This window comes from Pectinophora gossypiella, chromosome 27 (genome assembly GCF_024362695.1).
Source record: "Pectinophora gossypiella chromosome 27, ilPecGoss1.1, whole genome shotgun sequence".
NCBI classification, from domain to species: Eukaryota; Metazoa; Arthropoda; class Insecta; order Lepidoptera; family Gelechiidae; genus Pectinophora; species Pectinophora gossypiella.
In genome coordinates, this window is record NC_065430.1 from 5,247,855 (window position 1) to 5,263,507 (window position 15,653).

The 15,653-nt window shown below is 43.4% G+C and overlaps 2 protein-coding genes across 6 annotated transcripts in view; one reads left to right on the top strand and one right to left on the bottom strand.

The window, feature by feature from the left end:
* The window catches only part of LOC126378831 (gastrula zinc finger protein XlCGF57.1-like), a 119,210-nt gene that overhangs the window by 77,639 nt on the left and 25,918 nt on the right, over positions 1 to 15,653 (top strand). The window lies entirely within an intron of this gene.
* Positions 198 to 15,653, bottom strand: part of LOC126378861 (ATP synthase subunit beta, mitochondrial-like) — a 108,119-nt gene continuing 92,663 nt past the window's right edge. For 3 of the 5 annotated variants that reach the window (XM_050027339.1, XM_050027337.1, XM_050027338.1), the window contains exons 4-16: positions 14,408 to 14,527; positions 13,491 to 13,608; positions 11,317 to 11,394; positions 10,538 to 10,720; positions 9,577 to 9,714; positions 8,969 to 9,066; positions 7,610 to 7,708; positions 6,253 to 6,411; positions 4,482 to 4,604; positions 3,457 to 3,669; positions 2,163 to 2,282; positions 1,060 to 1,131; positions 198 to 386 (exon numbers count right to left, since the gene is read on the bottom strand). In XM_050027339.1, coding sequence (XP_049883296.1) covers positions 285 to 386; positions 1,060 to 1,131; positions 2,163 to 2,282; positions 3,457 to 3,669; positions 4,482 to 4,604; positions 6,253 to 6,411; positions 7,610 to 7,708; positions 8,969 to 9,066; positions 9,577 to 9,714; positions 10,538 to 10,720; positions 11,317 to 11,394; positions 13,491 to 13,608; positions 14,408 to 14,503 — 1,599 coding nt within the window. In that variant the 5' untranslated portion in view covers positions 14,504 to 14,527 and the 3' untranslated portion in view covers positions 198 to 284. Of the gene's footprint in view, positions 387 to 1,059; positions 1,132 to 2,162; positions 2,283 to 3,456; positions 3,670 to 4,481; positions 4,605 to 6,252; positions 6,412 to 7,609; positions 7,709 to 8,968; positions 9,067 to 9,576; positions 9,715 to 10,537; positions 10,721 to 11,316; positions 11,395 to 13,490; positions 13,609 to 14,407; positions 14,528 to 15,092; positions 15,147 to 15,653 lie in introns of all 5 variants that reach the window. The other 2 variants (XM_050027336.1, XM_050027340.1) reach the window with 1 other exon arrangement.

A 15,653-nucleotide genomic window follows, 5' to 3' on the forward strand; every position in this document is an offset into this window, starting at 1 on the left:
TTCTATTTAAATAAGTACTTTCGAAATAGCACAAAAAAACCACGGCTTAAAAATTTGAAATGTTGTCAATTGCCACCCCTAGCGCTCGGATCCGAGCGGTAGGCGCCGCTACAACAGCCCCGCCCCACTCGGATCCGAGCGGGGAGCGAGGAATGTGTTAAGATAATAAAACGTAAAGCAATAAATGAAACTCAAACTGAAAACAGCGCAAAAGTATATTAGACTATCAACATGCTATCGACGTTCATATTTATTTGTAAAGCGGTCCAAAGCGGGATCAGTGGTCAGCCCTTGGCCAGAGACTGCGACTTGGCCACCACATCCTCGATGGTGCCCACCATGTAGAACGCCGCCTCTGGGATGTGGTCCAACTCGCCGTCCAAGATCTATGGGCGACGGTTAATATTTTCAATGAGGAACTTCCTAGATTACGTTGCTCATAAACAATATAGATGGCACTGTACAGTTTTTCCTTCGTTTAACCTTCCAATTTCATGGATAACAGACAAATATTTCATGGATAACAGACAAATATTTCATGGATAACAGACAAATATTTCATGGATAACAGACAAATATTTCATGGATAACAGACAAATGTCATTAAATGTCACCCTATCCATCCGTCCATAGGGAAAGCCCGTGCCCCAGTAGTGGGGACGTTAATGGGCTGGTGATAATGATGATAGTGCGACAGGGTTCTGAAGTGGATACAATGATATTGCTCATGACTGTACATATATCTCCACTGCTTCCAGAAGAAATAACCAGTGGCGGCCCTAGCAAAACATTTAGGTGGTGCAAGACCTCAAAGTATCGGGAGGTGAAGGTTTTGGCGGGAAGAAGAGAGGAATGGCGGTTACTCCACCGACAAGAGCGCAGCTCTTAAATAGAGAGAGAGAGAAGACCTCAAAGTGACGTCCCCTCAGCCCCTCAAAATACAATATTTTTCGATTAGGTTACGGCCACCGAATTATACCTAAGGTAGTCGCCGGTGCGGTTGCACACCTCGCGCCCTAGGGCCGCCACTGGAAATAAAGAACGTTCAAAACAACTTACTCGTTTAAATCCTTTGATAGTCTCCTCCAATTTTACCAGCTTGCCTACGTGCCCTGTGAACACCTCAGCCACCTGAAATACCACATTTGTTAGATCCAAACATGAATTCGAAAGTAATAGGTTAAGCCCGTGTTGGATTACGGTCCTTCGACCTCACAGTAAGAGTCGAGTGTTCTACCAACTGGTCTACCATGGCTCTTAATCCGCCTAGCATTATCCCGTTTCTCACAGGGTCCACTTATTTATCCTGAAGATTTGACAGGTCCGGTCCCGACTACCCGATTACTCTAGCCATAGAGGCAGTCAATCAGCTCGCGACACCAAACGCTTCAGGACCCCTATACCAACCTCAATCAGCGCTTATCGCTATCGACCCACTAAGGCCGATTAAGTCTTTCAAATATTTTTCCTCTCAGACGACGCTCTGAGCAGAGGTTCGCGCCCAACTGGGCACCCTCAGGCCTGTTGTCTTACTTATACGTTGTACCGGGTGAGAGTCTTCAGCGCTCCTCATTTGTCCGGCCAAGTAGTTTATGCCATCTGCGGCAAATCTACAAAAACAGTCTCATCTCTTCTTCTATCGCGTGGGTTGTGAGGTGGAATACCAGCCCCATCAATCATCAAGGGTTATGATTGAGCCGCCATAGGCCCCTGACATGGCTGTTGATTACTTATTTACATGAGTAAGTAGTAACCGGGACCGCAATGGCTTAACGTGCCTTCCAAAGCACGGACCATTTTACTTTCGAACAATCAGGTGATCAGCCTGTAATGTCCTAACCACACTAGGGATCAAAAAGTGAATTTCGCCTATTTCCCACTGGGGTAAGCAGAGACTAAAAAATTCCATTTGCTTCGATCCTGACACACTTTACTTGCTTCCTCCACATTCATCAATCGCTTCATACACGCACGCCGGCTCAGAGTAGATCGTATTACTTAAACCTTTCCTAAGGACATCTCCAATTTGGTCATCGTAAGTCCTTCTCGGTCTTCCTCTGCCAGCCCTACCATCAACTTTCTTTGCAATTCTATTATCATTCATCCGCTCTACGTGTCCAAACCAACCTAACAAAAAAAAAAAAAGATTTTTCCGTAAGTACCTGAAACGGTTGCGAAAGGAACCTCTGTATTTTCCTGGCGCGTCCCACTGTCAGCTTGTCGTCTTCAGAGAGCTCGTCCATGCCCAGGATAGCGATGATGTCTTGCAGAGACTTGTAGTCCTGAGAAGCGCATAGTATGTAAAATGTAACTAAGTACACCACCACGTATAGTACAACGGCCTCCGTGGTCCAGTGGTTGAGCATTGGGCTCACGATCCGCAGGTCCCGGGTTCGAATCCCGGTGGGGACACATCACAAAAATGACTTTGTTATCCCTAGTTTGGTTAGGACATTACAGGCTGATCACCTGATTGTCCAAAAAGTAAGATGATCCGTGCTTCGGAAGGCACGTTAAGCAGTTGGTCCCGGTTACTACATACTGATGTAAGTAAGTAGTCGTGACATGAGGCATGTCAGGGGCCTTTGGCGGCTGAATAATAACCCTGACACCAGGGTTGATGAGGTTGTTAATTCACCTCACAACCCACACGATAGAAGAAGAAGAAGAAGATAGAAGAAGACGTATAGTACGGCAACTCTCCGCTCCCCACCAGCGGCTGAGCTAAGTTAACCTCACCCCCCTCGGTCTTACTGTAGTCTTCAGTCGTATGGGCGTCAGGCATCACACACAGACGCGCGTGTACGATAACGTCAATGTGTAGTGGCTGTGTAAAACGAGGTGTTTTGTATGAAGTGTCCGGGGTGTGTTTAGGTGGTCACACACAAGAACTTCTGCGTGGACTAGAGCTTGGTTAAGATCCGATTTCCCTTCATCCAAATCATCTGGCCTGATGATGATGAACAGCATATTATTATTATATTTGTACAAAATTTTCCTGTACCCAAACGTTACCCGGAAGAAATTGCTGCATGAGCAATAAGGCTGCCTGTTGTGCCTTTCTGTATCTGTTGACCTTATTTATGTACTTGTGTCCATTGTGCTAAATCATCATCATCAGCCGTTAGACGCCCACTGCTGGGCATAGGCCTCCCCCAAGGATCTCCACGACGCAACGGACGATCGGTCCTGCGCTGCCCGCATCCAGCGGCTTCCCGCGACCTTCACCAGATCGTCGGTCCACCTTGTAGCGGGCCTACCCACTGAGCGTCGTCCGACACGTGGTCGCCATTCGAGAACCTTTCCGCCCCAGCGGCCATCGGTTCTCCTCGCTATGTGTCCTTTATTGCGCTAAATAAAGTATTTTATCCATCTATCTGTCTATCATCAGGTTAGGTAAACGGATCCTGTGAAAAATGGGATACTTAATGCTAGGGAGATAATTTATGTACATACTTGAAGAATCTTCTGCACTCCTCTAGCAATAGAATAGTGCTCAGGCCCGATGATGTTGGGGTCCATGACTCGTGAGGTGGAATCCAGCGGGTCGACAGCGGGGTAGACGCCCAGTTCGGCAATAGCTCGCGACAGCACCGTCGTGGCGTCCAAGTGGGCGAAGGTGGTTGCTGGTGCTGGGTCGGTCAGATCGTCCGCCGGCACGTACACTGCCTGGAGAAGGATTTGAAGAACTCCACGAGAAAGAAGAGTCAGTGCGGTGTAGTGTAGCTGGGTTGTTCTTTTTTATCGACAATGATCTGTACTTCAGCCTATTGGATTAAGTATATCTTCCTTCGTTATGATAAGTAATATGAATGAATTATTATTTATTTCAGACCTAAATCCATCCAGACATAAATCCAAATGTTTTACAGTTTTATTTAATCCATTGCCCTAAATATAGTTATCTTTATTATAGATACTCAAAATTCTAGCAAAATACTACTTAATTTGTATTTTGACCACGGAGGCCGGTACGGTCACGAGCATTAATATGTAATACACTTTGGTACCATGTCACATTGACTTTTTTGACAAATTGAACTGTAAGTCTCACTAAATGTCAAATACTTATGTTAGTGCGACAGAGCCCTAAAGTGGGTACATTATATTGCTCATGACTGTACAGGTTTACTACATGTTCTGAGTTTTACAGCCGACAATCTGACCTTACTAAACGGGAAAACCACCCCAAAAAATCCAAATGGTGTGGTTTGTCCTGATACGATCCTAGTTAGGACCTCGATACCGACCCCGCCGGCGTGGTCGACGATTTCCCTCAATCAGATTAATTCTTTCAAATATTTTTCCTGTCAGACGACGCCCTGAGCTGAGATTCGCGCCCAACTGGGCACCCTCAGGCCTGTTGTCTTAAACGTTGTACCGGGTGAGAGCCTTCAGCGCTCCCCATTTATCCGGCCAAGTAGTTAACGCCATCTGCGGCAAATCTACAATAAGTCACGTCAAAAAAAAATCCTGGTTACCTGCACACTGGTGATGGAGCCTGCCTTCGTGGTGGTGATCCGCTCCTGCATCGTGCCCATGTCGGTGGCCAGAGTCGGCTGGTAGCCCACAGCGGAGGGGATACGGCCCAACAGCGCGGATACCTTAGGGACGTTAGATTTAAGTAGTCAAATCAAATCAAATAAGTACCTATACTTTATTGCACAGAACTAAACTTCAACAATCAGACATAACACATGAATACAGTACAATTTGGGCGGCCTTATTGCTCTAGAGCAATTTCTTACAGGCAACCACCAAAAGGAAACAAACATTTACAAACAAGTTGGATGCGGGATGATGCAACAAAAATAAGTACCTAAAAGTAAAACTAATAATATAATAAATACTCTATACTATAAGTACTTACATATATTAATAAATAATCAATATAATATAATGGCCCCGATTCCTGCAGACACCGCCTAATTTTATTTTAAGTTATATCCGTCATTTTCATATCCGTCGAAAAGGAAAGGGACGGATGATTCACAGCTCTTAATTTTAGGAAGAATGAGTAAATGAATAAATAACCCGGGCGAATCAAAAGGTACTCGCTGGTATGCAATCCGTTTGACGTGCTGTCTACTTAACTGTGACGGGTTATTGACGGATGTAAAATTTTTAGACGGTTGGTTTAGATTTGTGCTTAAAATTGACGTGTGTTCCATTAATTTTATGCTTGTCGATTACCCGTCCCTTTCCTTTTCGGCGGATAAGAAAATGACAGATATACTTAAAAAATTAGATGGTATTTACAGGAATTAGCACCATTATATATTTATACATATTTACTGTATTTATTTATTGTATTATTATATTGTATAGGCTATTTGTATGTATGTATATGTGTGTGTATGTGTGTATGTATGTATGTATATATATATATATATATATATATATATATATATATATATATATATATATATATATATATATATATATATATATATATATATATATATATATATATATATATATATATATATATATATATATATTATTATATATATATTATTTATTATTACTATTTTCTTATTTTATTTTTCTTTTTATTATTGTTCGCGTCATTATAATATGTTTATTGCACCAGCCCGTGCTCCAATGCATTAACTTCTTTCACCCTAATTCTATTGTACTTATGTTTTTATTCGTATGTTTATGTCCTTTGTATATGTCGTCGTGCAATAAAGTATTATTGATTGATTGATTGATTGATATTTACATATTTAGTAGCCAAAGTTTAATAAAGAGAACATTCAGAAGTGATGGGTAATCGTACGTTAGGATTGTGGAATATGACAAATACAGGATGTTAGCGACATCGTAACGTATACTGATGCGTATAATTCAGACTATGATTCTGAGATGATATCAAGTGGATTTTCCTGTCAGAAAATTCATTGAATTACTTATTTTCCGTTCCATACTTTTGCAACGGAAAATTCCGTTTGATATCAACTCTTCATGGCCTGAATCATACCCCTCAGTATTCGTTACGAAGCGCGCAGTAGCGCGGCAAACCCAACAGCACCCTGAGAGCAATTTGTATTGTACGGTCACGAGCATTAATATGTATACACTTTGGTACCATGTCACATTAGCTTCTTTGACAAATTGAACTGTAAGTCTCACTAAATGTCAAATATGTTAGTGCGACAGAGTCCTAAAGTGGGTAAGATATTGCTCATGACTGTACTATGCTCTTTTGGCGGTAGCATACCCTAGCCGCCAAACACCTAACTTCCTTACCTCCGAGCCGGCCTGGGTGAACCGGAAGATGTTGTCGATGAACAGCAACACGTCTTGACCTTCCTTGTCTCTGAAGTGTTCCGCCAGCGTCAGTCCTGTCAACGCCACCCGCGCTCGCGCACCGGGCGGCTCGTTCATTTGACCGTACACTAGCGCCACCTACCGGTACATATATTACTTTTTTACCTTTGATGGGTTTGCTCTTAGTCCCAGACTTGCCCGAAGGCATTGACGAGACCTAAGATGGAGCGAGCCCGCCCAGAAGGTACCAGTTCACTCTGGCCTTGAAAGCACCGAAATCTGTACAGCGCCACCTGTATTTTTGTGGCGAACTTCGCCCGGAACGTCCATCATTGGCCGGACAAATGGGGATTGCTGAAATACCACGAAGGTGCCTGTTCACTCTGGCCTTGAAAGCACCCGGGTTATATGCATTCGGAAGTATAGAAGACTGCAGAGAATTACACTTCTTAGTGCGCATAATGTGCATTACTTGTCAGTTTAAATAAAGAACACGTTTCCAAAAAAAACGGTGCTGTAAGTACAGATTTGTCTTCGTTAAACCTTCTAATGTCATGGATAACAGATATGTGCATCTTTTATATTTGTTTTTGTGTATAAATGATGATCCTTGTCATTACACCCAGGCACAACACATTTTCCACCCATTATTATTGTGTTCAAAATAAAGAAATGCAATATAGGTATCAACATAATCTGATCCAAATGTCAAGCAACAATTATTTTTATATACCTCTACTATTTTATTACATTATATTTTTGAATAATTATGTACCCCAGCAATCAGAACAGCACCATCTAGCGGTAAATACACTAATTGATTAACGCCATCTAGTGGTAACTTTCCTTAAACCTAATCTCTTTGAAGCCGTAGTAACGACAACATGATGCCAGTAATACAGTAAGGCTGCTTTTCCACCAGAGCTGTGCGAGGTAACTAAGCGGTGTGCGAGGAAAAAATCCACCAATAGAATCACTTCATTTTCCTAACCTCGCTTAGCTCAGCTCTGTTGGAAAAGAGTTTAGCGAAGCGAGGTCATTCTACATACAAAACAAGCGAGAAATGTATGCAAAGGATATGTCAAATTGAGACGCGAGGCGGCAGGCAGGCGTTCGCGCCGCTCCGCTCCCACTACATCGCATCCCCCCCCTCTCCGCATCCTCGCACCGCACATTTGCGCATTTTGACAACTCCGTTACACTTCATGAGACATTTACCTCGCACAGCTCTGGTGGCAACCCCTACACATTTCCACACAGCACAGCTACACATCCTCCTACGACACATTTTACTCGCAAAGCTCTGGTGGAAAAGCAGCCTTGGAGCTGAGCTGACCTTAGAAGTTTTGTAGTCTTCTGTGATGACGCCACCGACTTTCATCTCGTTGTACAAATCATTCCCCTCCCTCGTGCGCTCGCCCACACCGGCGAACACCTGGAACATCCAACCTCCATTAGCAACTTCATAGACCCACAAAAAATTATAAAGATTAAGGTTGTTACCAGATTAATCGATCAATCATAGATCGCCGGCATCGACGGGTCTGGTAGCTTTAATTCAATTTTTACCAATACAGATGGCGCTGTACAGATTTTCCTTCGATTAACATTCTGATTTCATGAATAACAGACATATTATGCATCGTTTATCTTTGTTTTTGGGTACTTACTTACTTATAAAAATGATGACCAATCTAGGTAGCAACGTATTTGTGAAAGGAAAGCAACTACCTATATAGGTACTAATAAAGGAAAGCAACTACCTATATTACTACCTTTACTACCTACCTACTACCTATATACTACTATATAGGTAGCAACAATTTTGTACGGATCAGGGGGGTTAAAATGGCTACATCAAAGCAATTCATCTAAGAAAGCATGATATTGCAATTTGACATTTGCGCATATAAAAGTAAGTGCGCAATGCAAACAAATGTCAAATAGCAATATTGCTTTCTTAGATGAATTGTTTCGATGTGGCCATTTTAACCACCCTGATCCAAATTTCAAGCAACAATAAAATTATATTTAAGTATATTATATTCTTCTGCCATTACATTATATTTTTGAATAATTATGTACCCGAGTAATGAAAAAATAGGTAATTATCACGTTAAATCTCAACACCGCCATCTATATGACTTTTGGGGAACGTATAGGGTTGTAGGGGTCTGCATCTGTTATAAATACGGTGCGACTACGGGGGAGTACCTACCAAAAAAGTTCTGAGCATGATGAGGTTCGACTCGCCTGTTCTCGGTCTTTTATAGTCGTGAGCATATGTGATGTTACTGTTAAATATGGCAACCCTTTACCATAATGTCAAACTAGGTGACGTTTTAATTCTCTCTGTTATATCTCTGCAATTATGTCTGCCGTTCATACATCGATAATTTATATTCTCTCTCAATGTAATCCTAGACCTCAGTACAATTCCTTTTATATTTGTGACGTATTAACCCTTTCACGGACAGAGACCATGGGTCATTGATGGTTCATAATAGGTAGTATGACGCCTTGGAATCAGAACGTCCATAGACGTTCTGTCCTTGAAAGTGTTAACAACAAGTGTTTACAAAGACAATATAGTGTTCGTCTGTGTGTGAGGCCCTGCTGTTTTAATGCTTACACCCTCTGTCTCCATCAACCAGCTTTTATAGTTACCAGGAACAAGTCAAAAATGATATCTCACCGAGAATCCACCGTGGGCCTTAGCCACGTTGTTGATGAGTTCCATGATCAGCACGGTCTTGCCGACGCCCGCGCCGCCAAACAAGCCGATCTTGCCGCCTGCGACATCCTCATTATAATTTTTTGTTTACACGTCAAAAAGGGGAGTCAAATCCAGAATAACAATCTTCCATCCTCCAAAAAAGCAATGGAGTTCGCCAACTATGTTTAAGTCCCATGTAATAGGACGCGAGCCTATCGCCATTAACCGGGCACAAATTCTGGACATTATATCAATTATCTGTGAACCAGACATAAGATTCAAATTGATAAAGTTACTTACTAAAGTCCCCTCGCTATTTACTTTGGGACTTGGGAAAATTTTATGTCGCTCCTAAACGTTAATCGTAAATCTGTCCTTATGAGTAACTGTCCTTTTGAGAATCTGTCCTTTTGAGAATCTGTCCTTTTGAGAATCTGTCCTTATGAGAATCTGTCCTTTTGAAAATCTGTCCTAATGAAAATTCCAGCTCAAAGCTAAACATCCACAGACGTGTCCCAGGACATATCAATGACCTGATACTTCATAACCTTTCTTTTTGCTTCGCCGCAGACGGGTAAAAGACCAACCTTTGACATAAGGAGCGAGCAGATCCACCACCTTGATGCCGGTCACGAGGATCTCCTGGTCTACTGCCATCTCCACGAACTCTGGCGCGTCTGCGTGAATCGCCGCGTATACTTGCGTATCGATCGGGCCGCGCTCGTCTGTCGACATACAGGATGTTAGCGAGTGACACTGTATCGAATACTGAGTTCTCAGACGACGCCCTGAGCAGAGGTTCGCGCCCAACTGGGCACCCTCAGGCCTGTTGTCTTAAATTTTGTACCGGGTAAGAGCCCTCAGCGCTCCCCATTTCCGCCCAAGTAGTTGATGCCATCTGCGGCAAATCTACAATAAGTCACGTGAAAAAAATCGAATGCTGAGGGGGATGATTCAGCTCATGAATTATTCTGAGTTAATATCAAGTAGCATTTTTTATTATTATTTTCAGTGTCATACTTATGCGACGGAAAATTCCACTTACGCGAATTCGTTAAGTAGCGCCATCTAGCGGGCGCTCAACGCAATAAATACTCGTTTTTAAATAACACCCAGTGCAACGATTTAGGGTACAACTAGTCAAGCGCAATGGCAGCAGCAGAAAAGCGAGAAGGGAGTTCTTCTCTTTCTATCGTGTGATTTGTGAGGTTGATTACCAACCTCATCAACCCTGGTGTCAGGGTTATTATTGAACCACCAAAGGCCTCTGACCTGACTCATTTTTTTTTCACGTGTCTTATTGTAGATTTGTCGCAGATGGCATTAACTACTTGGCCGGACAAAATGACTCCTGTAAGGACTACGTACGTGCATCAGTAAGCAGTAACCGGGACCAATGGCTTAACGTTGCCTTCACACGGATCTTTTTTCTTCCCCGCATTGGAGCAACGTGGTGGAGTATGATCCATACCCCTCCGGTTGATTGAGGGAGGCCTGTGCCCAGCAGTGGTACGTATATAGGCTGTTTATGTATGTATGTAAACTAACCAATAGGCTCCCCAATAACGTTGATGATCCTCCCAAGACAGTGCTCGCCGACTGGTATGGTGATCGGGGCGCCGGTGTCGGCGATAGGCTGCCCGCGGACCAGCCCCTCTGTGCCGTCCATGGCGATGGTCCGCACTGTACTCTCTCCGAGATGTTGAGCCACCTCCAGGATCAGCCTTGGTGCTAAAAGCGAAACCACATCGGATCAAGTAGAGCTAACATGCCCAACTTGATAAAATTCTGTCAGCGTCATTATATCGATTTTGACGATATAAAAACCCTAAGTCATGTCGCTTCTTCTATCGTGTGGATTGTTAGGTGGAGTACCAACCTCACCAAGCCTGGTGTCAGGGTTACTATTGAGCCGCCAAACGCCCCTGACATGGCTCATGTAACGTCTACTTATTTACATCAGTAAGTAGTAACCGGGACCAACGGCTTAACGTGCCTTCCGAAGCACGGATCATCTTACTTTTTGGACAATCAGGTGATCAGACGGTCATGTCCTAACCAAACTAGGGATTACAAAGTGATTTTTGTGATATGTCCCCACCGGGATTCGAACCCGGGACCTCCGGATCGTGATCTATTTTTCCCTAAAAAGTAGCATGGAAAATGCTGCACCGACAAGAGCGTGGCTCTTAAATTGATGATGTGATGAGCCTGAAAAGTCGCTCGTTGCGAGCGAGACAGTCCATGTGCTAAGTAGTCCTTCCTCCTTAGCGGCTCACGTCTCACGGCTATTGACTAAAGTAATATCCACTCTAAACCATACTCACTTCTTCCAGGGACTTCCAAAGCGTTCAGGATGGGCGGGAGATGTTTGTCAAACTGGACATCGACCACGGCGCCGATTACTGGCAAAAATCAAATCAAATATTATACTAAGTACATTCTTCTTCCTCTTCTAATCCTTTTATCACCTGTATATATAGGGCTCGAATAACAGATTTCCACTCCTCGCCATCTTTTGCAGTCTGCACCACACTACACACACTATAACCCAAAGGGAATAAGGAATAAATTTCGAACAGCCTCCGTGGTCTAATGGTTAGAGCGTTAAGCTCACGATCTGGAGGTCCGGGGTCGATTCCCGATGGGGACATTGTCGAAATCACTTTGTGAGACTGTCCTTTGTTTGGTAAGGACTTTTCAGGCTTGAATCACCTGATTGTCCGAAAAAGTAAGATGATTCCGTGCTTCGGAGGGCACGTTAAGCCGTTGGTCCCGGCTATTAGCCGTAAAAACACCTCCACCAACCCGCAGTGGAGCAGCGTGGTGGAGTATGCTCCATAGCCCCTCCGGTTGATTGAGGGGAGGCCTGTGCCCAGCAGTGGGACGTATATAGTTAATGTATATACAACGTACTTAACAGTGGAATGGCGCCCAGAGTAGTCTATTCCAAAGCCGTGCTAGGACTCCTGTCCTTCGCCTCTGAATAGTACTGACAGTTACTGCTGAGTTTACTTAAGCATTTAAAAAACCAAACCCTGTAAAACCGGGGATAATAATGTGTGTTACCAGTGTTGTTACCAATTCTGGAACGTTTCGGAATTCATTTTGGACTGGAATTTGACAGGTCCGGTTTTTTACAGAAGCGACTTCCTATGCCTTCCAACCCAATAAAACAACCCAAACAACAAGGGAAAACCAGCCCAATAAAGGTTAGGTCATACATTCCGAAAAAGCACTTCTCGGGAATCTGGGTTTCTTCACGATGTTATCCTTCACCGCTGAGCACGTGATAATGATTTATGATCCAAACATGAAGTCGAAAACAAATTCGGCAGTGAGAGGCAAGCGTTCTATCAACTGGGCTTCCATGGCTCATAATAAGAATACTACGTAGTCATATAGAACGGTAATTCTCCGCTCCCCACCAGCTGCTGAGCTAGGTTTACCTCACCCCCTCGGCCTTACTTTAGACTTCGATCGTATGCCGTAGGGCGTGTACGATAACGTCAATGTGTAGTGTCTGTGTAGAAAGAGGTGTTTTGTATGAATAATGCAGCTTCTTTTCCCCGGTTATACAAGTTATGAGAAGCTGCAGTAGTTTTAGGCGGATAAGACGTTCGTTATGTAAAAAATGGCGGATTCAAAGTGTAACTATGTTACCTTCTGAATAAAGAAAATTTGAATTTGAAAAAGTATCCGGGGTGTGGCGTGGTATCCAGTTATGTGCCTTTCCCATAAGTGGGAACATTTCCGGCCGTAAAAACTCGCAAATCTTATGTAAAAAGATCTTATTTATTTAACATTTAAGCAAATAACACCAGAGTACACGAAAGAACCATTTGGAAAAAAATTGGAAAAGAAAAGCGGCCAGTGTCCTAACTAGTGATGTGCCGGATCGTTAAAAATGTATATCCGCGGATACGGATCTGAATACGGATATTTAGTGTAAAGATCCGCGGATACGGATACGGATCTTTATTTTCTTAAACAAAAAGATTAAAGTTTTAGTTATTTCTTTGTTAAAAAAGTGATATTTTATCTTGCTTTCATTATAAAGATCTATCTAAGTATCTAAATGTTTTGCAATATAAAGGTGCCAAATATTTGATTTTAAGAAATAAAAACAATCTGAATGGAATTTTATAGCCTTTTTATTAATAATTCTACTTAATCACCTGAAAAAGATCCGTAAAAGATCCGCGTGAAAAGTAACGGACACGGATACGGATTCGGATTTTTATTTTATCTCGGACATCCGCGGTTACGGATACGCATACGGATATTCGGAACATCACTAGTCCTAACTATTAAAGTTTTTACAAATGGAACATTCTCACTTTGGGAACATTCTCACTTTGGGAACATTCCCACTTTGGGAACATTCCCACTTTGGGAACATTCTCACTTTGGGAACATTCTCACTTTGGGAACATTCTCACTTTGGGAACATTCCCGGGAACGCCACTGGTGGTATCTCCGTCTGCAATGTGTTTCTCACCCGCGATGATCCGTCCATTGGCGACGGACGCGCCGCGCGGCGCCGGCGCCGCTGCTGCTGCCTTCTTTTTCTCTTCTTTCTTCCCCTCCTTCTTTCTCAGAACTGATGACGTAGAAAACTAATAGCAAACAGTGTACGCGGGCAATAGTGACGTCCTGCTGCGCGGCAAGCGAGCTGGCTTCATTGAACGATACTGCTATCTATGTGGCGGACCCAACTAGTTGGCTAGCTAGTTCCGCCCACATGCAACAGATGGCGCCACATTCAATAATGCAGTCTTCAAGCAGTCGTGAAACGCGATATCAAAGTTTACATAGCAAGACGCATATATACAACTTCCAACATTGACGCGGAGCTGTGCGGAGATGAGCGGAGATGTGCAGGAATCGACCAATCACCGTGAGGGAGAGAGTGACAGAGCGTCTTCATTTTTCGCTCTCTCGAACGCAGTGATTGGTCAAATCCGCACATCTCCGCTCTTCTCCGCCCATCTCCGCGTCAGTGGAAACTCGGCCTAAGACTAATCCGTGTCCAGTCAGTATCGTCCAGTGAATACTTAGTGTACTTACTTGTTAAAGTGAGATGGCAATAGGTACGTATTAGACATATTTTTAACCTAATCTAGCCTACAATAGGCGTGTATTTGCCCAGCACTGGAAAGTGCTGGGCAAATTGTTGGGCAAACTGCGATTGTTTTTGTAAGGAGTTTTCTAAACTTTTTCGTCAGTAATTTTGTCTATGGGTGATCTTGGTTTTACCATGATTGTATGCTGAACTAACGTGGTAAAACCATCATACGACCCTACAAATAAGGATCACAGTGCAGTAATAATAAGGTCGATTTTTGTTTGAATAAAAAGTCATGATTGATGAAAAATTGGTGTGGATGTAAATACCTTTCTAACTATTGAACTCACCATCCTGCTAAACTCCCCGAGGTTGATGCGAGGCAGGCGGATGGCGGAGGTGATCCGGTCCATGATATTCCTCTCGCCCAAATCCGCTGCCACCATCTCGGCCTTTGGAGACACGCGCGGCTGAAACGGGAATTAGCATTTTTTTTTGACGTGACTTATTGTAAATTTTTTAGAGGCAGCCAATCAGCTCGCGACACCAAACACTTCAGGACCCCGATACCGACCCCGCCGGCGTGGTCGACAATTTCCCTCATTCAGCGCTTATCGCTATCGACCCACTAGGGTCGATTAATTCTTTCAAATATTTTTCCTCTCAGACGACGCCCTGAGCCGAGGTTCGCGCCCAAATGGGCACCCTCAAGCCTGTTATCTTAAAGTTTGCATCGAGTCACACCCCGGACCCTCCCCATTTGTCCAGCCAAGTAGTTAATGCCATCTGCGGCAAATCTACAATAAGTCACGTCAAAAAAAAGTTATTTTAATTATTTTCAATTCTATACTTTTGCGATCAATCATCCCCCTCAGTATTCGTTACGATGTCACATATGCCTCTGCATGTTACCCTGAACAACGGGTGATTATCCATCTTAAATCTGAACAGCGCCATCTGCATTTTTTGTGGCGAACGTAGCTTGGAACGTCCCTCATTGACCGGACAAATGGGGAGCGCTGAGATACCACGTACCTGTGGGGTCGCGGGGCCGTAGCGGAGGCGGAACCATGGGACATTTGCTGGAAACTGTTACCCAAAATCAGTATTAGGTTGAGTGAAATTATCTTCGAATATCTCAGCGAGCCTCAACCATGATGAAGACTATAGAGAACCGGTTTGGCCACCTGATACGACACGATTCATTTATAACAAACATCGTAGAAGGAAAAATTGAAGGGAAGATAGGAAGGGGTAGACCTAGGAGAACATTTATGAAACAAATAAAAGAAAAGGTGCAGGTCGTGTCGGATCAGGAGGTGAAGGATTTGGCGGGAAGAAGAGAGGAATGGCGATTACTCCACCGACAAGAGCGCAGCTCTTAAATAAAGAGAGAGAGAGAGAGATCTCAGCGAGCCTCATTTGAAAAGGGAGTTTTTAAAGGGAGGTAAGCTTTTATGTGACTTGTCGCAAATGGCATTAACTACTTGGCCGGACAAATGGGGAGTGATGTGGGCTCTATACTGTTCTTCCTCACAACCCACACGATAGAAGAAGATCTGCCTAAAAGTCAGATAATAAAGCTCTTTTTCGCCT